Genomic DNA, 24,349 nt, shown 5'->3' on the forward strand with positions numbered 1-24,349 from the left:
CATCAATGTTTTCCAGCAGTAAAATTATACGAACTGACTTCTGGTTCACATCCTGCTCGTTAGTAGCACTTTTTTTTTCTATTTGGAAACGAGACATCAAAAGAATCTTGATGCAGGATAGGAAATGACTTCTAATATAAACAGCAAAGCTTAAACTTTCCAATTTCAAATAGAAAAAATAAAAATGGAGGAAAACGACCTCCGTATTTACCACTGTTAAAAACACTGTTTAGCTTAAAATCATCAGCGGTCATAAAAAACCCTTCATGAATTGAGTAAACACAATGTGTTTTTAAATGTTCTCTGTGTTAATCCAAGACAGTTATACTGACACACACATTAATCTTTTGACCTCTTGATTTATGATACAAACATCTTTTGATGTTATAATCATCGTATTAATAGCAGAGGTGTGAAGACCGTCAATGTTGAGCTGTCCTTGTCCTGCCCATCAACTGCTGTATACCTCCCTCATCCTTGGCAACTCCTGTTGCAAGTTCCTCACCCCCCCCCCCCCCCCAACAAGGTCCTAACACTGCCATAGTCAGCCCCCAAATGTAGCCAGTGCTGTAAACAGGAAAACGTTGTATAAACCACATGGTATATGGAAAATAAAGTTTTGAACATTTAAATTAGCAGTTGGCACCTCAATGATATAATACGGTCAATTATGCTAATATTAACACTACAAATCACGTTCTTCCTGTCTCGGACACTTTGAAACTCCTGGGAGTCACAATTGATCGAAATCTTACCCTAAATAGCCATGCCAAAAATGTAACAAAGAAAATGTTCCATGCAATGTGGAAACTTAAGAGTTAAACCTTTCTTCCCAAGGGAGGTATTTCGCAATCTAGTACAATCAATAGTGTTAAGCCATATGGACTATTGCAATTCCATCTATGCTGGATGTAAAGCACAGATTATTAAGAGACTTCAAGCAGCCCAAAACACTGCAGCCAGACTCATTTTTGGAAAAGCGAAATATGAAAGCGCCAAACCCCTCACAGAAAAATTACACTGCCTCCCACTAAAAGGTCGAATTACTTTCAAAATCTGTACCCTGGTTCATAAAGCTAATTATGGAGAGGCCCCGATATATATGCTAGACCTCATTGATCTACCAGCAAGGAATACAAAAAGTTCATCACGTACATTCTTGAACCTCCATTATCCCAATTGTAGGGGACTTAAAATATAAATCAATTTATGCATTTATTACATTTGTACCCCGCTCTTTCCCACATACAACAGGTCCAGTGCGGCTTACATAGTAAAAGAAAGCATCTTACATGGTAAAGAATACAGTAAAAACAAGGAAATGTAGGAACAGTATTATAAATTGTGATGATCATAACTACTTACATTATGAAAGGCATTACGAAGGACATGTGAAAAGAACGTAATGAACTAGAATAAGGAAGGTAGACAAGGATATGATAGGTGAAAGGGAAGGCGAATGGGAGGGAAATGGTAAAGGATGGAGGGAAGAAGATGAGGGATTGAGTATAACATTGGGGTCAGAGTAAGCGTTGACGTCTTAGCAGGAGTATCGTAGGCGATCTGGTGGAATTAAGCTGGTCCATTAGGGTAAACTTGCTTGAAAAAATCTAGCCTCTCCTACATCTGCAGGCAATTTTGGAATGCACTGCTGAATGCCATAAAAACAACACACGATTTGGCAGCCTTCCGGAAACTAGTAAAGACTTACCTGTTCAAAGAGACTTATCAAAAGGATCCTTCTTTAAAAATATGACGTCAATACTGTACCAGAATTAGTTAACATTGAACTACTCTTTTTGGTTACTTATCACAGTGTTATTATTGGACGCTTGTTCTCAAATACCTGAAATTAATTGTTTATCTATTTTCTTCTAATTTTATTGTGTATTTTCTAAACTCTTTACTGGAATATTACTCTGTATTTCTATTCCGGAAATGGCGATCGCCACTACGGTATTTGTAAGCCACATTGAGCCTGCAGAGAGGTGGGAAAATGTGGGATATAAATGCAAAAAATAAATGAAGCCTTGTTGGGGCAAAACGGTGGCCTTTATCGCTTCCCAAAAAACGTTGATGGTCTTTGACAGCTCTGCTACTGAGAAAATGATTATGAAGTCAGAGGTTAATCTTTTGACCTGTTGATACAAATAATAATTTATGTGTTGCGTTGCAAGCTGCTTTCGGTTAACAGACGGGAAGGGGCATTTTCGATATAACGTCTAAATCCGATTTTGGCCGTTTTGCTGAAAACGTCCAAAAATTAGGAGGCGAAAATGGCCATTTCCTAGATGTTTTTAGAAGTTTTGTGCTCGGTGCGTTTTTCTTTTGTGACCATTTTTGGAAAAAAAAAACCCCGCCCAAAAACTGTCCAAGTGAAAAATGCACAAAATCAAATCATTGGGGTGTAGGAGGAGCCAGCATTCTTAGTAGACTGGCCACACAGACATCCCAGCAGAGCAGTGGGGCACCCTAAGGAGCAGTGCAATGGACATCTCACCGTTACCTGTTTATATTGTATGCGTAGCCCTCCAAAACCCCCCAAAAACCTACTGTATTCAACTGTACACCAGCTCTTATAGCTGCAGATGTCACCTATATGTGGGTACAGTAGGTTTTTGGTGGGTTTTGGAGGGCTCACACTTTCCACCCAGGGGCGTAGCTATGTGGGGCCACGGGGGCATGGGCCCCCACAGATTACACCCTGGCCCCCTCTACATTTGACCTGCCGCCCCCCGCCCCACCGCATCATCAGATACCTTGTTTGCTGGCGGGGGTTCCCAGTCCCCGCCAGCCGAAGTGTCGTTTTGAGCGCCAGTCGACTCTGGTGCCTTCGTTGTGTGATCATCTGCTTCTGATGCCTTACGTCCTGCACAGGGCTACATGCACAGTGCAGGACGTAAGGCGTCAGAAACAGATGATCACACAACGAAGGCGCCGGAGTCGACCGGCGCCGAAGAAGACTATTTGGCTGGCGGGGATTGGGGACCCCCAGAAGCAAACAAGGTATCTGATGCGGTGGTGGCGGTGGTTGCGACGGTGAGGGGGGGTCCAAAGTGGCGGGAGAGGGGTTGGCGGCGGGGGGAGGCGGCTAAACAATGCCCCCCCTCCACCTCAGGCTCTGGCCCCCCCTCCCGCCGAGGTCTGCCTGCGTCCCTGTTTCCACCACAAGTGTACCAATTAGAGTGAGAGATGGGCCTGGGTCCCCTTCTCTACAGCGCACTGCACTGACCACTAGGCTACTCCAGGGACCTGTTTGCTACTTTAATAGGACTGGCTATAACATCTGACACTGTCATAGAGGCTGATATGTACTGTTTCACATCTTGGGGGGGGGGGGGGGTCAATGACCACTGGGAGAGTAATAGGGGGAGGGTCATACCTTAATCCCTCCAGTGGTCATTTAGGGCACCTTTTTATGACTGACTTGTGATTGAAACAGGTCCAGACCAAAATGTCCAACTTTTAGCCCTGGATGTTTTTGCTTTGTTCCGTTATGACAGAAAAACGTCCTAGTTGCGGGAACGCCCAGATCCCACCCCCCGACACGCCCTCTTGTGATATGGATGCACTGCAGAGGAATTGCATAGGAAAACATCTTAAAAATGGGGTTTGAAACTAGCAATTTGGATGTTTTTGCAGGAAAAACGTTCATTTGCTGCTTTTGTTTTGAAAATGAGCCCCAGAATATTTTAAGGCATTGGTGTTTGTTGATTTCACGGAGGGCTTTTTGACCACTGACGTTTTTAAGTCACAGTATACAGACTTGTTTTTAACAGTGGCAAATACTGAGGCCCTTTTCCTATTTGTAGGTTTAGTTTTCGTGTTTGGAACCAATTTCTTCTCTCATCGTCATTGATATGCATTTGAACCACCAATATAAAGATATTAAAGACCAGCAGTGATTAGCATTTCGAGAGACCAGGTCTGCCTTACTTCTGTCTGAAGGTCAGTTCAGCAGGTCCATTAGCTGACTTACAGAACATCTCTGGCTTCATTATTCTTCATAGTGGATCACACTGCAGGGACGCTTTCTGGTATCTCGTTGCATGGGAATGTGGAAGCAGAAGAAAATAGAGGGCTATGGACTGGTTCTGGTGTCATGACTTTTGGGACAATACTGAAACTGTTCTTTGCCAGTGAACTCTACCAATTCGGAGGTGGCACCAGTATTGGCATTGATTTAAATGTTAATGTTGACCTTGATAATGGCAATAAACATGTATATCAGTAAAAGTGGTCCTGTCTGAACTGACCTTGAATCTAAGATGAACAAGAGTATCCAGTCCCAAATTAGCAAGAACGGCCAAAATGAAAACCGCAGAAGCGGCCAACAGGTCATTTATTTTTCAGTCGAGGAGAGGGTTCCTGGCTAGAATTGGGTGGTGGGAACTATTCGTTGACGGTTGTCATTGAGAGGATGAGGACTCTGAAGTCCAATTGCAGCATATTTCAGGAAGGAGTACAGTGGGCCCAGGCAGCTTGAACAAGCAAGGGTCTCGGCATAGCTGAATTTTTACAGAAAGTACAAGTTTTCAATAACCTTAGTCATAATTAAAAAAAAATCTTGAAAGTTAATCTACAAAGTTCTCAGGTGAAGTCTGTATTGAGAAAGTTAGATGGATCTTCAAGTCAAGTGCTTGTCCTTATTCAGAAGTTGAAAGGTTCGGATGGGTTTGCTCCCTCTACCAACAGAGACCTCATGGGATAAGCATGTGGGATCGCTTAGGAAAAGGAAGAGTTAGGGGTTACAGAGGATGGGCAGACTGGATGGGCCATTTTGCCTTTATCTGCCGTCATGTTTCTATGTTTCTATATATATATATATGTAGTTGAACTGAAGTCATGATCCTTTGATGTTGTCTCTCACAGTGAATCTTTCTGTGTCTCCCCAGGTGCGGCATCGTCAGTCCGGACAGATCATGGTGCTCAAAATGAACAAACTGACGAGTAACCGGGCCAATATGTTACGGGAGGTACAGCTGATGAATCGCCTGTCACACCCCAACATACTCAGGTATGGGATCCTCAAAGCCTCAGTCACTGCTCTCCCTCTCAGCCCCACTCCCAACCCACAAAACACTGCTCTCTTCTCTTTCTCTGACCCCGCCCAGCCCCCTGACATCCTCGGGTACAGGATTCTCAAAGCCTCTGTCACTGCTCTGTCACACCCTTCACACTTTTCCCAAGCTGTACTCTACCCATCCTCAGTCCCTCTCTCTAGCTCTCGTTCTCTCTCTTTTTTTTTTTTTTCCCACCCAGCCTCGTCCCCTGTTGCCTCTCCATCCCCCACAGTTGGCTCTCTGCCTTCCATACTGCAGACCACATAAGTACATAAGTAATGCCACACTGGGAAAAGACCAAGGGTCCATCGAGCCCAGCATCCTGTCCACGACAGCGGCCAATCCAGGCCAAGGGCACCTGGCGAGCTTCCCAAACGTACAAACATTCTATACAATCAAGCCATTGTGACATCACTAATGAGGTTGGCTCTTATTGGTGGAATGAGCCACTATGACATCACAATAGGTTAAATCACTGCTCTATGTAATAAAAGTGAGCCAAGTAGAGGACATAAGTACATAAGTAATGCCACACTGGGAAAAGACCAAGGGTCCATCGAGCCCAGCATCCTGTCCACGACAGCGGCCAATCCAGGCCAAGGGCACCTGGCGAGCTTCCCAAACGTACAAACATTCTATACAATCAAGCCATTGTGACATCACTAATGAGGTTGGCTCTTATTGGTGGAATGAGCCACTATGACATCACAATAGGTTAAATCACTGCTCTATGTAATAAAAGTGAGCCAAGTAGAGGACATAAGTACATAAGTAATGCCACACTGGGAAAAGACCAAGGGTCCATCGAGCCCAGCATCCTGTCCACGACAGCGGCCAATCCAGGCCAAGGGCACCTGGCGAGCTTCCCAAACGTACAAACATTCTATACATGTTATTCCCGGAATTGTGTTACATGCTCAATCCCCTGCCCCCCCACCCCCCCTCCAGCTTAATTCCACCACTGGTACCTTCTTTTTCCCTTCCTTAGCCTGGATTCCACTGCACTCTCTCTACCAGGCTAGTTATGGAATAGGAGGCAATGTTCTGTTGTGGATTAGGAATTGGTTATTGGACAGAAAACAGAGGATTGGGTTTAAATGGTCATTTCTCTCAATGGAGGAGGGTGAACAGTGTTGTGCCGCAGGGGTCTGTATTGGGACCAGTTCTATTTAACATATTTATAAATGATCTGGCAATCCGAATGACAAATGAGGTGATTGAACATGTGCAGACTGTGAAATATTGTAGGCAGACCTTAGGAAATTGCTGGGCATCCAAATGGCAGATTAATTTAATGTGGATAAATGCAAGATGATGTACATTGGAAAGAATAATCTGAATCATAGTTACCTGATGCTGGGGTCCACCTTAGGAGTCAGCACCCAAGAAAAAGACAATGTGCTGAAATCTTCTGCCCAGTGTGTGGCGATGGCCAAAAAATCAAACAGGATGCTAGGAATTATTAGGGAAGGGATGGTGAATAAGACCGAAAATACTATAATGCCTTTGTATCACTCCATGGTACGTCCGCACCTTGAGTATTGCGTTCAGTTCTGGTCGCCGTATCTCAAAAAAAGATATAGCGGAATTAGAAAAGGTTCAAAGAAGAGCGACCAAAATGATAAAGGGTATGGAACTCCTCTCGTAATGAGGAAAGGCTAAAGAGGTTAGGGCTCTTCAGCTTGGAAAAGAGATGGATGAGGGGAGACATGATTGAGGTCTACAAACTCCTGAGTGGTGTAGAACGAGTAGATCGATTTTTTTTTTTTTTACTCGTTCCAAAAATACAAAGACTAGGGGACACTCAGTGAAATTACGTGGAAATGTAATTAATGTTATTTACTACAGTCTTATATCCCTCAAAACATCACAAAGTTTGCTGCAAGTGACAACAGACCAGAACCAAATGAACTTCAGAAATTACAACGTTTTACAAAGGAAAGGGACAATAATTTCAGAAAGCACATTTATAACAAATTAATAAAATTTCTTAAAAGAAATATCTTAAGAGCTTTTCTAAACTGAAGATAACCACAAATTAATAAAAGAAAATAAGAAAGACAGTTCCAAAATTGTGCGGCTTGACAAGAAAAGCCTCTCTAACTTCACGTTACAAAATGAAGGAAATTTTAATAAGAATTGATTCCTAGTAGACCTATAAAGAAAATCATTTAACAAAGCAAGATGTGTACCTAAATAAGCAGGAGTAGAACCATACAAGGCTAGATAGATCAAAGCTGACATAAATTGGAGAGAGCTTGGTAAGCTTGGCTCAGGACAGGGACTTTGAGGTGATGGTGTCTGAGGATCTGAAGGTGATGAAACAATGTGACAAGGTGGTGATTGTGGCCAGAAGAACGCTAGGCTGCGTAGAGAGGGGCATAACCAGCAGAAGAAAGGAGGTGTTGATGCCCCTCTACAAGTCGTTGGTGAGGCCCCACTTGGAGTATCGTGTTCTGTTTTGGAGGCCGTATCTTGCTAAGGATGTAAAAAGACTGGAAGTGGTGCAAAGAAAAGCTACGAAAATGGTATGGGATTTGCGTTGCAAACCGTACGAGGAGAGACTTGCTGACCTGAACATGTATAGCTTGGAGGAAAGGAGAAACAGGGGTGACATGATACAGACATTCAAATATTTGAAAGGTATTAATCCGCAAACAAACCTTTTCCAGAGACAGGAAGACGCTAGAACTAGAGGACATGAATTGAGTGGTTGGGAGGCAGGGCTAGTGTTGGGTAGACTTCTACGGTCTGTGCCCTGAAAATGGCAGGTACACATCAAGGTCAGGTATACACATAAAGTAGCACATATAAGTTTATCTTGTTGGGCAGACTGGATGGACCATACAGGTCTTTGTCTGCCGTCATGTACTATGTTACTGTGAAAGGGGGCAGACTCAGGAGGGAGGAGTGGCCTAATGGTTAGTGCAGCAGGCGTTGATGCTGACAACCTGGGTTCAATTCCCACTGCAGCTCCTTGTGACCTTGGGGAAGTCACTTAACTCTCTATTGCCCCAGGTACAAGAACTTCGATTGTGAGCCCTCTAGGGACAGAGAAAGTACCTGCGTATAATGTGTACAGCGCTGCATACGTCTAGTAGCACTATAGAAATGATTAATAGTAGTAATGTCAGGAAGTATTTTTTCACGGACAAGGTGGTAGATACCTGGAATGCCCTCTCGTGAGGGGAAGGTGGAGATGAAAACAATAACAGAATTCAAAAATACGGGATAAACACAACAGAGTCCTGTTTAGAAGGAATGGATCCACAGAAGTTTAGCGGAGATTGGGAAGCAAAGCTAGTACTGGGAAAACGTTTACAATCTGTGCTCTGATCGTGAGATTCAGCTTCAGAAGTTGGAGAGCAAGACCAGTGCTGGGCAGACTGCTACGGGCTGTGCCCTGATCATGGCTGAATAGATTTGGATGGGCTGAAGTGGAGCTTTTCAGGGGCTTCATGATTAAATTCAGAAATTTTAGAACAAGAGCAGTGTTGGGCAGACTTCAGTAGTGTATTCCCTGAAAAGGGCAAGGTCTAATCGAGTGCGGAGTACCACAGGGATCTCCCCTCTCACCAACAATTTTCAACCTACTGATGACCCCACTAGCAAAACTTCTATCAAACCACAACCTTAACCCTTACATATATGCCGATGATGTAATGATATATATTCCTTTCAAACAAAACATCAACGAAATCTCCAACGAAATCAACCAAAGTCTACACATCATGAACACCTGGGCTGATGCATTCCGACTGAAATTGAACGCCGAAAAAACTCAATGCCTCATACTAACCTCCCAATACAACACATCAAAATTTACCGCCATCAATACACCCAAACTAAACCTGCCAATCTCAGAAAATTTAAAAATCCTTGGAATGACAATCGACCGCCACCTTACACTTGAGACTCACGCGAACAACACAACAAAAAAGATGTTCTTCTCCATGTGGAAGCTGAAAAGAATAAAACCATTCTTTCCAAGATCTGTCTTCCGCAACCTGGTACAATCACTCGTATTAAGCCATCTGGATTATTGCAACTCACTGTACGCAGGCTGCAAAGAACAAATCATGAGAAAACTTCAGACAGCCCAGAATACAGCAGCCAGACTCATCTTCGGAAAACCAAAATACGAAAGTGCAGCACCATTACGTGAGAAACTACACTGGCTCCCACTCAGGGAACGTGTCACCTTTAAAATATGCACGTTAGTGCACAAAATCATTCACGGTGAAGCCCCTGCATACATGTCTGACTTGGTAGACCTGCCACCCAGAAACGCCAGAAAATCATCCAGAACGTTCCTCAACCTCCACTTCCCTAAGTGCAAAGTATAAAGGATTACATGCATCAACCTTCTCCTACAAAAGCACGCAACTCTGGAACGCACTACCACGCGGCCTGAGAGCGGTCTACGAGTTGACAGACTTCCGCAAATGATTGAAGACCTATCTCTTCGAAAAAGCATACCGCAAGGATCAAAACATATAAATCCCATATACATCACAACAATGCCTCAAGACATTACCTCACGAACTCCACTTCCCCGTACTCTCTCCCTTCCAACAATCTACCCATAGATAAAAACTGTTTACCCCATCGCTCTCCTGCTATTATTCGATCACCGTAGCAATTCCCCAACGTCTTAACCTATAGTTTCTACGCCCCAAAGGTGATTGATCTGACTCTATCTTCTTAACCTTTCACAATGTAACCCATAATCGTAATGTAACAAACTGTATTTCCATTATTTACAATGTATTGTAAGCCACACTGAGCCCGCAAATAGGTGGGAAAATGTGGGATACAAATGCAATAAAATAAAATAAATAAATAAATCACATACCATGTGTAATGAGTTTATCGTGTTGGGCAGACTGGATAGACTGTATAGGTCTTATCTGCCATCATCTACTATGTTACAGTGTATTGGCAACCAGTGTAACCAAAACAACAGAGGAGTAACGTATTTATCTACTGCAAATGTAATTCTTGCTGCTGTGTTTTGCACTCGCTTTCATTTACTTTTCAGTGACTGTACAACCAGTGTAAATAGAGTTACGATAGTCCAGTTTTGAAAGTATCAAAACTTTAACAATCTAAAACCAACAATATTAACATACTTTTAAAACAAAATAGGAGGAAATATTTCTTTCTCTTAATGAGTGGTTAGCTCTGGAACTCGTTGCCAAACAGCGGTTGGCGTACCTGGGTTTTAAAAAATGGACAAATTCCTGAAGGAAAAGTCCATAGATAACGGGGAAGCCACTGCTTGCCCTGGGATTGGTAGCATGGAATGTTGTTACTCTTTGGGATTCGGAATCTTGTTACTCTAAAAGGATTCCGGAATCTTGTTACTCTGTGGGATTCTGGAATCTTGTTACGCTAAAGGATTCCAGAATGTTGCTATTCTTTGGGATTCTGGAATCTTGTTACTCTAAAGGATTCCGGAATCTTGCTACTCTTTGGGATTCCGGAATCTTGTTACTCTAAAGGATTCCAGAACCTTGCTACTCTTTGGGATTCCGGAATGTTGTTACTCTAAAGGATTCCAGAATGTTGTTACTCTAAAGGATTCCAGAATGTTGCTATTCTTTGGGATTCTGGAATCTTGTTACTCTAAAGGATTCCGGAATCTTGTTACTCTAAAGGATTCCGGAATCTTGCTACTCTTTGGGATTCCGGAATCTTGTTACTCTTTGGGATTCTGGAATGTTGTTACTCTAGAGGATTCCAGAATGTTGTTACTCTTTGGGATTCCGGAATCTTGTTACTCTAAAGGATTCCAGAATGTTGCTATTCTTTGGGGTTCTATATGGAATATTGTTACTATTTGGGTTTCTGCCAGGTACATGTGACCTGGATTGGCCACTGTTGGAAAGAGAATACTGGGCTAGGTGGACCATTGGTCTGACCCAGTGGGGCTATTCGTATGTTCTTAACTGCACTGCTCCTCCGGGGTCCATGCAGATAGTTTCTGCACTAAAGTTTAAAATTTTCCACAACAGAATGTTTTGTCATCCTTACTGTGGCTCCTTTTTGTTCAGCTCATAGGTCTCTTCCTTGAGAAAGAGCCTTTGCCCTGCCATTGCTTCCTAAAGTACTTAATCCAGGACCCTGGCATTTGTGTGACTCATTCAGCCTGTGTTCATGGGCTAGTGATCACCTGTCCAGACATTAGAAATGCTTAAGCAATAGCTCCAGTTTTCTCCCTCTGTCATGGGTTTGGCTGCCATTTGCTTGAGAAGAGATCCTTGAAGGGCATCCTTGATCTCTTAACCTCTGACCGATTTTACAGATGGGGTGGCCTAGGGCCGGCTCAAGGGACTGTGGCACACTGAGTCAGCTTTTTGTTCCTTAGCGTCCCTCCGGACCGGCCCAGAATGTGACTGATGGGTTGTGCACGCCTTCCAGCAGGTGAAGGCGTGCACAACCCATCAGTCACAATCTGTGCCGGTCCGGAGGGACTAAAGGAAAGCAGATTAGCAGGTAAGGTCTAATTTCTCCTTTGGTGCCCTCCCATTGACACGCCTCCCCCCCCCCCCCCCCCAGTCTACCTTTTAAAGACACTTTCCCCCTCCTGAATATCGACATTATTTCACTCAGTGCTACCTGCATCAGCCCTTGCGTCTTCCCTCTGCCTTACCCTGTGGAAATAGGAAGTTATGTCATAGGAGGGGCGGGGTGTGGCAGAAGGAAGGCCCCAGGGCTGAAGGGGGTAGTGTTTGTTTGTTTTGGAGGGGAAAACTGCCTTTAAAGGTAGACCAGGGAAGGTGGCCTGAGACTGAAAGAGGAAAGGGGATTCCGGCTCTTCTTTTTTCCCTGCACAATCCACGCCACCAGGTAAGCTTTTGGCTAGCTTAACCTTATAGGGCCTGCGACATCACAGGCGCAGGCATTTGGCGCCCTTTATCTCCGGCGCCCTGGGCCACAGCCTCACCTGGTTTATAGGTTAATCCGGCCCAGAGTGGCCCAGTCCACGTCTCCCAGTAACGAAAACTTTCTCTTTATTGCTGTCCTTACGAATGACTAAGTATCTGTCCATCTTTTCTGCCTCTGCATAGGGTGGGCAGTCTGAGTCATTTGGAGTTTAGTTGAATTATTCACCTTTATCAAATGTGAGAGCTCAAGGCAAGTTAAAGACCGATTATGTAAGTCATTTCCTGGCCCAGTTGGGCTCACGGTCCAAGGGCTGGATTTACTTACGTGTGAATGTTTTAACATGTATTAATGTAGAACTGTAAATTAAAAAAACACTAGCCTGTGCTCAATTTAACAACTGTTTATTGATACCGTGTTTCCCCGAAAATAAGACCTACCGGGGTTTTCCTGCAAATGTAAAATATAAGACATCCCCCCAAAAGTAAAACCTACCAAACTTTTTTTTTTAAGCAGGGCCGCCGAGAGCCATCCGAGGTCGCCCCCCTCCGTCGCTCCCGGAACTAACCTGAAGCTCCTTTCACCTTCGCAAGTTCGGATTCGGATTCGAAGCAGCAGCGCAGCAGGGCAGACCTCTCCTTCCTTCCGTGTCCCGCCCTCGCCTGACGTAACGTAATGTCAGGCGAGGGCGGGACACGGAGGGAAGGAGAGGTCTGCGCTGCTGCTTCGAATCCGAATCCGAACTTGCGATGGTGAAAGGAGCTTCAGGTTAGTTCCGGGAGAGATGGGGGGGGGCCCGGCGACCTCGGGTGGGGGGGCGACCGATGTTTCCCAGAAAATAAGACACCCCCCCCCCCCCCCCCCGAAAATAAAACCTAGCGCGTTTTGGGGAGGAAAAATAAATATAAGACAGTGTCTTATTTTCGGGGAAACACGGTATATCGATATATGAGAACATACGAGGCTTAATGGCAAACCAGGTATGTTCTGAATTCTGGAAAAAGGCCAGCTCCTTATATAGGGAATTTGGGATCCTGAACTCAAAAGGATACATAAAAAGCTTCATTATTACCGGAGAATAGGTTAGTTTACTGAGATTTATTGTCTCCGTGATAGTCTCCTTCACCTCTTGACTGGCAGATTATCCATAATATATTGGAGTCCTAAATTGTTCCCAAGTTAAGATACAAATGACATTCCTAAAGGTCCCTTGGTCACTTAACAGCTTACCCTGCTCTTCATAGTTAAACAGTGAAGTATTACACATTCAGAACGTGGTCATCTATGTACTAGATTCTAGCCTAATATTAATACTATTAGTAAAAGAGGCCCGTTTCGTAGAGGAATGAAACGGTCGCTAGCAAGGTTCCACGCCCCCTCCCTTACCTCCCTCTCTCCCTGTATGTTGTCCGAGTTCCAGCCCCCCTCCCCTCCAAGTTCCATGCCCCACCTCCCTCCCTCTGTCCCTCTTTGTCGTCCAAGTTCCAGCCCCCCTCCCTCCCTCCGTCTCCTCCAAGTTCCACACCCCCTTCCCCTTCAAGTTGCAGGACCCCCTTCCCTCCCTCCTTCTACTCCCCTCTGAGTTCCATGGCGCCCTGTCCTCCGAGTTCAACGCCCCCACGCCTCCCTCCCTCGAAGTGCAAGCAGGACCTGTCCTCCGGCAGCCCCTCGCCTTCCTGTGTGCCCGGTCGAATTTAAACATTGTTACCTCGAGGTCCAGCGTCAGCATTGAAGGCGAGCGGCGCTACAGACTGCCTTCCCATCTGTCTGAGCTGTGCCTCTGGTCCCGCCCTCATTTCCTGTTTCCGGAAGGGCGGGACCAGAGGCAGAGCTCCGACAGATGGGAAGGCAGTGTGAAGCGCCGCTCGCCTTCAATGCTGACGCCGGACCCCGAGGTAACAATGCTTAAATTAGACCTGGCAGTGCCGCAGGAAGGCGAGGGGCTGCCGGAGGACAGGTCCTGCTTGCACTTTGAGGGAGGGAGGGGGGGGGGGCGTTGAACTCGTTGCTTTGCCCGTGCTTGAGACGCGTTGCGGTTTCCCAGGCAACACGGTGACGTCAACGGAAGGCTTCAGACATTACGAACCGGGCTTCAACTTCCTGGCAGTCAGCTTCAAAACGTTGGAGTTGCAAATTATTATAGTAGATATTAAGTATATTTCTAGGGTAGAATTTTTTTCCACATTAATACAAGTTGTGCACTTAATAAATAGGCCCTACTGGGAATAACGGGGCTTGCGTTTACTCGCCTTGACCCTAATTTGTGTTAGTAAATGGGGCCCTGAGCTTGTACTCGAGACAGTGGCCGGTGAAGTGACTTGTCCTAGGTCACAAGGCATGTCGGTGGGATTTGAAACCTGGCTTCCCTTTCTCTCAGCCTGCTGATCTAACTATTTAGCAGGGAGGCTCAGTCTCTGAGTTTCCCTTCCCCATTGCTCTCTTGAGTTTTGTGCAGCTTCCTATTTTCTCAATTATAGCCTGGTATGGCTGTGCTTATTCATTGTACCATGTTTCTGTGACAGCCAAAGTATCTGCCTCTGCCATCAGGACTCGATTACTTGAGAGTTTGTGCGCTTGCCTTTCCAGTTACGTCTTCTTTTTGTATTTCCTCTGCACGCTCCCTCTTATCACCTTCCCTCGTGCCTCCTGCTGCCTGCATTTGAGGAAATTTCAGACGAATCCGAGAAACGTTTTCTTCACTCAACATGTGATTAAACGCTGGAATTCATTGCCAGAGAATGTGGTAAAGGCGGTTAGCTTAGCAGGTTTTAAAAAAGATCTGGACAGCTTCCTAAAGGAAAAGTCCATAGACCATTATTAAAATGGACTTACTTGGGGAAAATCCACTATTTCTGGGATAAGCAGCATAAAATGTTTTGTACTTTTTTGGGGATCTTGCCAGGTACTTGTGACCTGGATCGGCCACTGTTGGAAACAGGATGCTGGGCTTGACGGACCTTGGGTCTGTCCCAGTATGGCAATACTTATGTACAAACCAGTTCTCTCTGAAATAATATGGACGGCGCTCTGCTTGGCGGCTTGCTCTTTTGGCTTTCTAGGTTAAAACAGTGTGAGAACCTAGGGCGTACGCTCGCTGGCACTTCCTGTCTTTTATTCATTGCACCATAATGGTGTGACTTGGCTTATGCTCAGTTGAGGCGGCTGCACAGTGGCGGTGAGCACAGTGAATGTTGATGGGGAACTGAGACCTATGGCTTGCTGTGATCAGCACGTGGAGCAGTGCATGGTGTCTCCTGCAGCAGGAGAAGGGGGTTCCATCCTTGGGCTGCCAGTGGTAGGCAATGCCTCTGTAATCTGCCCTGGCTCTGACCTTCATGTTTTAAGGGTACAGAACAGCAGCTGCCTGGCTGGGGTCTGCTGGGCTCTGAGTAACCTTGTAACAGCTGGCTGTGGTGCACCTCCTCCCCTCCCCACCCTGTGCCAGACAATGGCCCTTCTTATCTCTGGCACATGCTGAGGTCTTTGACACACTGCCAACAATAGTTCCTCTGTGGCTTATCTCCTGGGTTGAGCCTTGAGTTCGTTTCTTAGCAGGAGGTGCCAAGAACAGAAATAGAGGAAAATGTTTCCCTTTCTAAGATCTTGATTCATAGCCCTGTCTGCGGGTGCTGCCAAAGCGTAATATGTCGCCGCCTGTTCTCAGGATTGTCAGCAAGCACTTTGGGTCCAACACAATCTCCGCACCTTGACCCCTGGCCCCATAGCATTCTTTTTTTGTTGTTGTTGAAAATATCTTTATTGATTCACAGAGACAAATACTATATGATATATAAAGAACATATCAAGCCCTTCCAGTGCCCCGTAACCTCAGGATGCCAGCTGGCTCCAGATTTGTCTGGTTCCGAGTTTACCTCGTTGCATGCAGGGAATTGTAGTCCTAATTTCTCTATTGCATTCCCAAAGAAAAGTAAGACTAGAAGTCCATAATTGCCGTGGGGTTAACATAGTAACATAGTAGATGACGGCAGGGAAGGACCTGTACGGTCCATCCAGTCTGCTCAACAAGATAAACTCATATGTGCTACTTTATGTGTGTATACCTGACCTTGATTTGTATCTGCATTTTCAGGGCACAGACCATAGAAGTCTGCTCAGCACTAGCCCCTCCTCCCACCCACTAGCTCCGCCTCCCACCACCGGCTCTGCCACCCAATCTCCGCTAAGCTTCTGAGGAGCCATTCCTTCTGAACAGGATTCCTTTATGTTTATCCCACGCTTTTTTGAATTCCTCATACCCATTTGGGTATAAGGAATTCAAACTGTGACTAGATCTATCTGTTAGCCAACTGGCTCCAGATTTGCCCATCGTGTCCCAGCCCCATTTCAGGAGACTTATGACTTAGTGCCAGCTTTGGATCCATCACCACCTCCCTGCCTTCTCTCAGGAGAGTCAGCAAGGGCTCTGGATTTAAGCCCAGCCCCCTGTGCTACCACGTCCTTGAGAGAGGCCAGTGGGATGCTGATGGATTGAGGGCTCTGAGCTTTTGGAGGGAAATTTTCTTTCTGAAAGATTTAATGTGGCTTTATTTTCTTTCTTTCTCCCAGGTTTATGGGGGTATGCGTCCACCAAGGGCAGCTTCATGCATTGACCGAGGTAAGAACATTCTGCCTTTTACTCCAGACTTTCTGCCTGGGATGCGTGTGCATGCTCAGGTCTTTGTTTACATGTGTGTTTCCCGTATGTTTTTGCACATGTCTGTTCTTAGGGGAATGAGCTTAACTTCTGCTTTTGACATTCTGTGACCGTTCAGGGCTGCTGGAAGTACAGTCTGCAGTGACGGCGTCCATCATGTAAGGAGAGGATCCAGTCTTCATTAAAGCTTGGCTTGCTGGACAAACAGTAGCTTTTTAGTATTGGAAGAGCTGAGATGCAGCGATGAGAACACAGGATGGATATTTTGCAGTACCCTGGAGGAGTCCTTGTGTAGGTCACAGTGTAGGTTTAATTGATTGGTCCTGGATCAGCCTGTCATTGTCCCTTCAGAGCCCACATTGTGAGGACACAGCTCTATCCTCTCCTCATGGGCCTTCTGCTTAGGTAGGGAGAAGCCTAATGAGTGGGCTGTGATGTGGAAGTGACAGCTGCTTGTCCCTGGATTTCGTGGTTCTTGTATTTTTGAAAACGGTGCCATTGTTAGGTTGGTTACATTGCTCTAGGATGATATAATTGTGGTGTAGAACGACTGGAAGGAAATCGATTTTTCTACTCATTCCAAAAGTACAAAGACTAGGGGACACTCAAGGAAGTTACATGGAAATACTTTTAAAACAAATAAGAGGAAATATTTTTTCACTCAACGAATAGTTAAGCTCTGGAACTTCAGAGGATGTAGTAACGGCAGTTAGCTTATCTGGGTTTAAAAAAAGGTTTGGACAAGTTCCTGGAGGAAAAGTCCATAGTCTGTTATTTGTGGTGGATATGGGAGAAGCTACTGCTTGCCCTGGGATTGGTAGCGTGGAATGGTGCTACAATTTGGGTTTCTGTCAGGTACTTGTGACCTGGCTTAGCCACCGTTTGAAACAGGAGACTGGTATAGATGGACCATTGGTCTCTTATGATGCATATACAGTTCCATAGCTTCAGCCTTTCCCCACCAGTCATGAGTCTCTGACTTTGTGTTTGTCACACTTCCAGTAATACAGAAAGCTAAGAGCAACACTGCTTACAGAAATGAGTTACTTGATGTAGCTACTTTTCTCCATCACTCTTACTCCCAGCTGTCATGCCAGTGGAGGAGTTGCCTAGTGGTTAGCGCAGCGGACTTTGATCCTGGGGAACCGAGTTCAATTCCCACTGCAGCTCCTTGTGACTCTGGGCAAGTCACTTAACCCTTCATTGCCCCTGGTACAAAATAAGTACCTGAATATATGTAAACCGCTTTGAAAATAGTTGCAAAAAACCTCAGAAAGGCAGTATATCAAGTCCCAGTTCCCTATTTGAGATTCTAGATGGAATGTTGCTACTATTGAGATTCTGTTGCTACTATTTGAGATTCTAGATGGAATGTTGCTATTCCACTAGCAACATTCCATCTAGAAGCCTGCCCTTGCAGATCAGCAACGCGGCCGCGCAGGCTTCTGTTTCTGTGAGTCTGACGTCCGTGCAGGACGTCAGACTCACAGAAACAGAAGCCTGTGCGGCCGCACTGCTGATCTGCAAGGGCAGGCTTCTAGATGGAATGTTGCTAGTGGAGGAGTAGCCTAGTGGTTAGTGCAGTGGATTTTGATCCTGGGGAACAGGGTTCGATTCCCACTGCAGCTCCTTGTCACTCTGGGCAAGTCACTTAACCTTCCATTGTCCCTGGTACAAAATAAGTACCTGAATATATGCAAACCGCTTTGAGTGTAGTTGCAAAAACCTCAGAAAGGCGGTATATCAAGTCCCATTTCCCTTTCTCTTATGACATCACAATATCTGAGCCAAGTATCGGGCAATCAAGCCATTGTGACATCACTGAGGTTGGCTCTTATTGGTGGAATGAGTGGAGGAGTAGCCTAGTGGTTAGTGCAGTGGACTTTGATCCTGGGGAACTGTATAGGGCAATCAAGCCATTGTGACATCACTGATGAGGTTGGCTCTTATTGGTGGAATGAGTGGAGGAGGAGCCTAGTGGTTAGTACAGTGGACTTTGATCCTGGGGAACTGAGTTCAATTCCCACTGCAGCTCCTTGTGACTCTGGGCAACTCACTTAACCCTCCATTGCCCCTGGTACAAAAATAAGTACCTGAATATATGTAAACCGCTTTGAATGTAGTTGCAAAATACCAAATCAAGTCCCCTTTCCCTCTCTCTTTCTGCATCTCATTTTCTGTTCTTGACTGCAGATTCCTCTCCTTCCCTCCCATCCATCGCTCTCTCGCCTCCCTACTCTTCTTGCCCCTGTTCCCAGTGCAGCTCTTATCTGTCATCTGCAAATATTACAAAGAATAAAACCCTCTGGGTAAAAGTGTATAATGGAGGCTTCACTTGACGTCTGTCTCAGCTGCTCATTATTTGGGTTTGTGGTTTATATTGTCAGCAGAGCTACTGAGACTGCTCCAGCCTGAGTCACTGTTACAGGAGACTTTATTCTTAATACAATGCTGATGTTGATAGAGGTTAACCCTATACAATCCTGGCTGTTTCTTTATTGAGATCATTGTGGGGTTTGTTTGGCGGCACCATGCAATGAGCCAAGGGTTGTCGTTATCCTGTCATTGTAAGCAGTTTATGAAGTTTTTATTGATTTTTCTCATCTGCGTTGGGTTCATGCCAGACAACACTCACAAGAGTTCACTGATTCACTGAGAAGATTTTCTCTCTGAAATTGTGGAACTGAGGATGGGCACAGGGAAGCAAACAGGGGCGCTTGGGGGTACACAGCCTGACACATCTAGGACCGTAGGGCTTGTAGGGGGTTACAGACAGCCTCTTTTTCTCTTCTTTAACCCACTGGTGCTCGTACCCATGCTGGGTCCACTCTCAAAATGGCTGCCGTGACCTTTTCAGCAGTCTTGCTTGCAAGACTGCCAGTAGAGGTCACAGCAGCCATTTTGAGAGCAGAGCCAACATGGGCAAGATCAACTTGGAGATGACAACCCGCCCTGACTATACCCCGAGACTATCTCGGATTGTAAGTTAGACCTTGTGTGTGGGGGGAGGCAACTACTGTTTGGAGGGAGGAGGGGATAGAGGGAGACAAACAGGACAAAGCACACGTGATGAAATGTGTAGCCACCTGCCTGAGGTTACCCCATGGCCACTTACAGGGTCTATCCACAGCATAGCTCAGGTCCGCCTGCACCTGCTGCTTGTGCTCTACACTAGCACCCTCCTCCCACCGACTGGGTCACAACCACCTCTGGGAGAGTCTCCTGCTCTCAAATGATTCCCAGTGATTTCTAGGTTACTGGAGCCACAATCCCAGTGATCCCACAGTTCCCTGAAAACACTCATAGACCCAATACACAAACCACCAGGATTCTTTATCAGGCCAGAAAGCAGAGTCAACAATTTTGTTTATTGTCTTAAAAATATTGAACAAAAAAAGTGCAATCAACAAATAATAACAGGTAACTGAAATATGGATCAATTATAAACATATCTAAACATTTGTTTACTGTCGGGGAAGATCAGGACAAATAACTGTTCATAGAGCCTCAGCAAAGAAATCTGTCTCTCTTTTCTTCCTGGCTAAGACTGGGGAAAAAGCCCATAAAATCCAAATGAAAATGAGCTCCTGGGCCAATCAGAGCCCAGGAGAACAACATTTGAAACTAGCTGGTTACATCACTGCAGACATTTCCTTTATCTGTGTTAACATAATATGCACCACCTGCTGGCCAAACTAGAGAAATGCACCAAGAATTAATAAAGGCAGTTTTACAGTCTTAAAACACACTGTTCTGTCACAGCACACATTTTCAGCTTTCACTAAAAACACACACAGTTTCAGCCAAGGCTGAAACCGAAACTGTGGTCGTAATTTAAAATAGCCTTTCACACAAAACCAAAACCAGGTAGAAAAGGGATTTGGAGCTGGTTTCAGCACTGAAACCTATAAATTCAGTCAGTCTCTAGTAAGAAGTCCGGGGAGGGTGGGGGGGAGACAAGAGTTAGTGAGGGGATTGGAGGGAAGTGTGAGGGATCAAAGGGGCTATTTGGAGAGACAGCGAGTGAGGGGATTTAAGAGAGTGTTGAGTGTGTGTAAGAGAATAGAAGGGATCTGTGCTGGATCTCATCTGCCTCCTTGTCTTTGGCCTGTCTCTTCTCCCTGCTCCCCCTCCCTTTATGTCTCTGTCTACCCCATTCCCCTTCTTGCCCCCAGACCTCTTCTCTGTTTGCCTCCTCAGAGATCCACTTCCCTGCTGAATTTCCCAGCCCTCTCCCTCTTCCCCTCCTACAAATCCCTTATCCCTCCCTATTTTCTAGCCCTCTCCTGTGTTCTCAGCATCGATTCCTAAGATAACGATATGTTTACCTAAAAAGAAAAAAGACCGAATAAATTTACAGGCATACAACAAAAGCCAAAACATGACTTATTAATATTTAAAAAAAATCATTTAACTTGAAAGTTTATGAAAATGTCACACAGTCACTTCACAATTTATAAACTCTTGCTGCAGAAAACCGGGGGGCTGTGTATGTGGGGAAAGGGGTAATTTTATAATGGGGGAGGGAGGGGGGGGCTCTATGAAGAGTCTCAAAAAGCACCTATGTTGTAAAGTCCACAGAGGCAGTTACATGCCTCTTTGACACTAAGCTCCTACAGTAATCCCCTAGGCAGGTATAAATGGATGTTTGTACTCTGAGGGGCCCCTCAAAGTCCACCGTGGGCTTACCACGCGGCAATCCGGAACTACCACCGGCTCAACGCAGGCGCTGGGAGTAGTTCCACCCCCAGCACGCGGCATTTCCGGCGCTAGCGGAAATATTTGAAAAATAATTCCGCGGTTGGGGGGGGGGGGGGGGAGGGTTACCCGGTGGTAATCGGTTACTGCCAGGTTACCGCGGGGATTGCTTACCGCCACCTCAATGGATGGCGGTAAATGCTCCCCCCCCCCCCCCCCCGACGTGGTTACACAATAAGTGCAATCTTTTTTTTGGGGGCCATTTTACCCGCGTCAGTATAAAGGGCCTCCGCACATGGCAAAAATGGCGGCTGCTTTTACCTCCATTAAAGTGCCCCTATGTGCGTATTTTGTAGAGCGTGTCCATACGTGACATCACCGTCCCTGGGAACCTCTGCGGGAAGCTTGCATAAAACTGTGCATGCTCAAGACGCATGAACCCTTACCAATTTTAGACGTTGTGGGTGGCAGAGCCGGTGAGGGGGAGGCAGGGCTAGTGGTTGGGAGGCGGGGCTAGTGCTGGGCAAGACTTCTACGGTCTGTGCCCTGAAAATGGGGCTAGTTCTGGGCAAGACTTCTACGGTCTGTGTCCTGAAAATGGTGCTAGTTCTGGCCAAGACTTCTACGGTCTGTGCCCTGAAAATGGGGCTAGTTCTGGGCAAGACTTCTACGGTCTGTGCCCTGAAAATGGGGCTAGTTCTGGGCAAGACTTCTACGGTCTGTGCCCTGAAAATGGGGCTAGTTCTGGGCAAGACTTCTATGGTCTGTGTCCTGAAAATGGGGCTAGTTCTGGGCAAGACTTCTACGGTCTGTGCCCTGAAAATGGGGCTAGTTCTGGGCAAGACTTCTACGGTCTGTGTCCTGAAAATGGTGCTAGTTCTGGGCAAGACTTCTACGGTCTGTGCCCTGAAAATGGGGCTAGTTCTGGGCAAGACTTCTACGGTCTGTGCCCTGAAAATGGGGCTAGTTCTGGGCAAGACTTCTACGGTCTGTGCCCTGAAAATGGGGCTAGTTCTGGGCAAGACTTCTACGGTCTGTGCCCTGAAAATGGGGCTAGTTCTGGGCAAGACTTCTACGGTCTGTGCCCTGAAAATGGGGCTAGTTCTGGGCAAGACTTCTACGGTCTGTGCCCTGAAAATGGGGCTAGTTCTGGGCAAGACTTCTACGGTCTGTGCCCTGAAAATGGGGCTAGTTCTGGGCAAGACTTCTACGGTCTGTGTCCTGAAAATGGGGCTAGTTCTGGGCAAGACTTCTACGGTCTGTGTCCTGAAAATGGGGCTAGTGCTGGGCAAGACTTCTACGGTCTGTGCCCTGAAAATGGCAGATACAAATCAAGGTAAGGTATACACAAGAAGTAGCACATATGAGTTTATCTTGTTGGGCAGACTGGATGGACCGTGCAGGTCTTTTTCTGCCGTCATCTACTATGTTACTATGTTAGAAACGCTTTGTAAGATTACCCCTATAATATGTAAATATTGCAGCAGGAGGTGCGCTGGGAAGAAACAGTTATTTCTGTAAAGAACGTTCCGGCTCACGATGACGACTGTAGCAGTCATAATAAGGACTTGATTAATTTTCAGTAAGGCAGCTTTAAAATATAAGCAAGGAAAATTGAGTAGAAGTGTTTTCTTACACCCATAGCCAGAAATATTCCTCTGAGGCTAGGTACCTTAAACATAATGTTAATATGAGCCGACTGTAAAATGGCCCGATCAGTTGTGAATAAAACCTCCATAGCCTGTGATTTAGTCTTGGAATATTCAGCAGATCTGCTTTGTATCAAAGCCCTGATTATTGTACTTGGATAAAATTTATACTAAATGAAATGTGCCCCCTCCTCCCCCACGTGATTATTCAGCACCAGCCTAGAAGCAGGGACAATTCATCAAGAGACCTTTCATCTTCTGAAACAACTGGGCCAGATCAGTAACTTTGGTATTTTGGAGTTAATGTTAATCTCCTGCACCCCACAGGCGTGGGCAGTGGGAGGAGGTGGGAGCTCATTAAGGAACTCACTAAAGCTGATTGCAAAAGTAATGTTAACTGTGCAAGCAACTTGTACTTGCAAGCTGAGTAAAACCTACAGCAGTCGATAGAATAATTCGCAAGTCCTACGCACATCTGCCGACACCCTCGGTTTGGCTTTTCAGGGTTCGGGAGAACCCTCGGGTGAGGAGGTTCAATACTTAGCAGATATGAGACGCTGTTTGATCAAATTTTCGGTTGACTAAAGGGGAAGAAAGCCCAGGATAAGTCAGAATTACTCCCAGACGCTTTGGGGCCCTTTCCAGGTAGCTGGGCCGAAATTAAAGTAGATGATTTAGTGACAGATTTGTCGGTTCCTCTGGAAAGGTCGACTTGTCCTCCCCACGGTTTGCTGAGGATTTGACAAAGAGGAAATGGAGTTGAAGGGCCTTGGAGAGATGAGAAAGAAAGACTGAGACTTAAGTATGTAAGAAATATGTCCGTGGCCTCAACTGGGCTGTGAGGCATTAAAAAATATATATATATGGAAGCAATTCACAGGGCGTAATCGGTTTAAAGATAATGAAGTCCAGATTAATCAAAATATAGAAAATGTTATAAAATAATGGTACAGTTTAAACATTTAAATAATGCCAAATTCAAAATTGTCCTTGGTCAGTGCTTGCCTTGCCAGTGTGGGGGTTGGGAACTGATGATGTCTGTGCAGCAGTATCCACTCCCTTCCCTTCCCTCCCCTGCAGCCCCTCTGGCACCACACTCACTATATATATCTTCTGTGGTACACATTACATAGTAACATAGTAAATGACGGCAGAAAAAGACCTGCACGGTCCATCCAGTCTGCCCAACAAGATAAACTCATTTGTGCTACTTTTTGTGTATACCCTACTTTGATTTGTACCTGTCCTCTTCAGGGCACAGACCGTATAAGTCTGCCCAGCACTATCCCCGCCTCCCAACCACCAGCTCCTCCTCCCAACCACCGGCTCTGGCACAGACCGTATAAGTCTGCCCAGCAGTATCCCCGCCTTCCAACCACCAGCCCCGCCTCCCACCA

The 24,349-nt window shown here is 45.7% G+C and overlaps 1 protein-coding gene across 1 annotated transcript in view; it reads left to right on the plus strand.

Annotated features, from left to right (window-relative positions):
• TESK1 (testis associated actin remodelling kinase 1) overlaps nt 1-24,349 on the plus strand; it is a 219,818-nt gene that overhangs the window by 108,877 nt on the left and 86,592 nt on the right. The window contains exons 2-3 of the mRNA XM_030192744.1: nt 4,896-5,017; nt 16,518-16,566. Of these exons, the coding sequence (XP_030048604.1) occupies nt 4,896-5,017; nt 16,518-16,566 (171 nt within the window). The remainder of the gene's footprint in view (nt 1-4,895; nt 5,018-16,517; nt 16,567-24,349) is intronic.

Source organism: Microcaecilia unicolor, chromosome 2 (assembly GCF_901765095.1).
Source record: "Microcaecilia unicolor chromosome 2, aMicUni1.1, whole genome shotgun sequence".
In the NCBI taxonomy this organism is placed as follows: domain Eukaryota; kingdom Metazoa; phylum Chordata; class Amphibia; order Gymnophiona; family Siphonopidae; genus Microcaecilia; species Microcaecilia unicolor.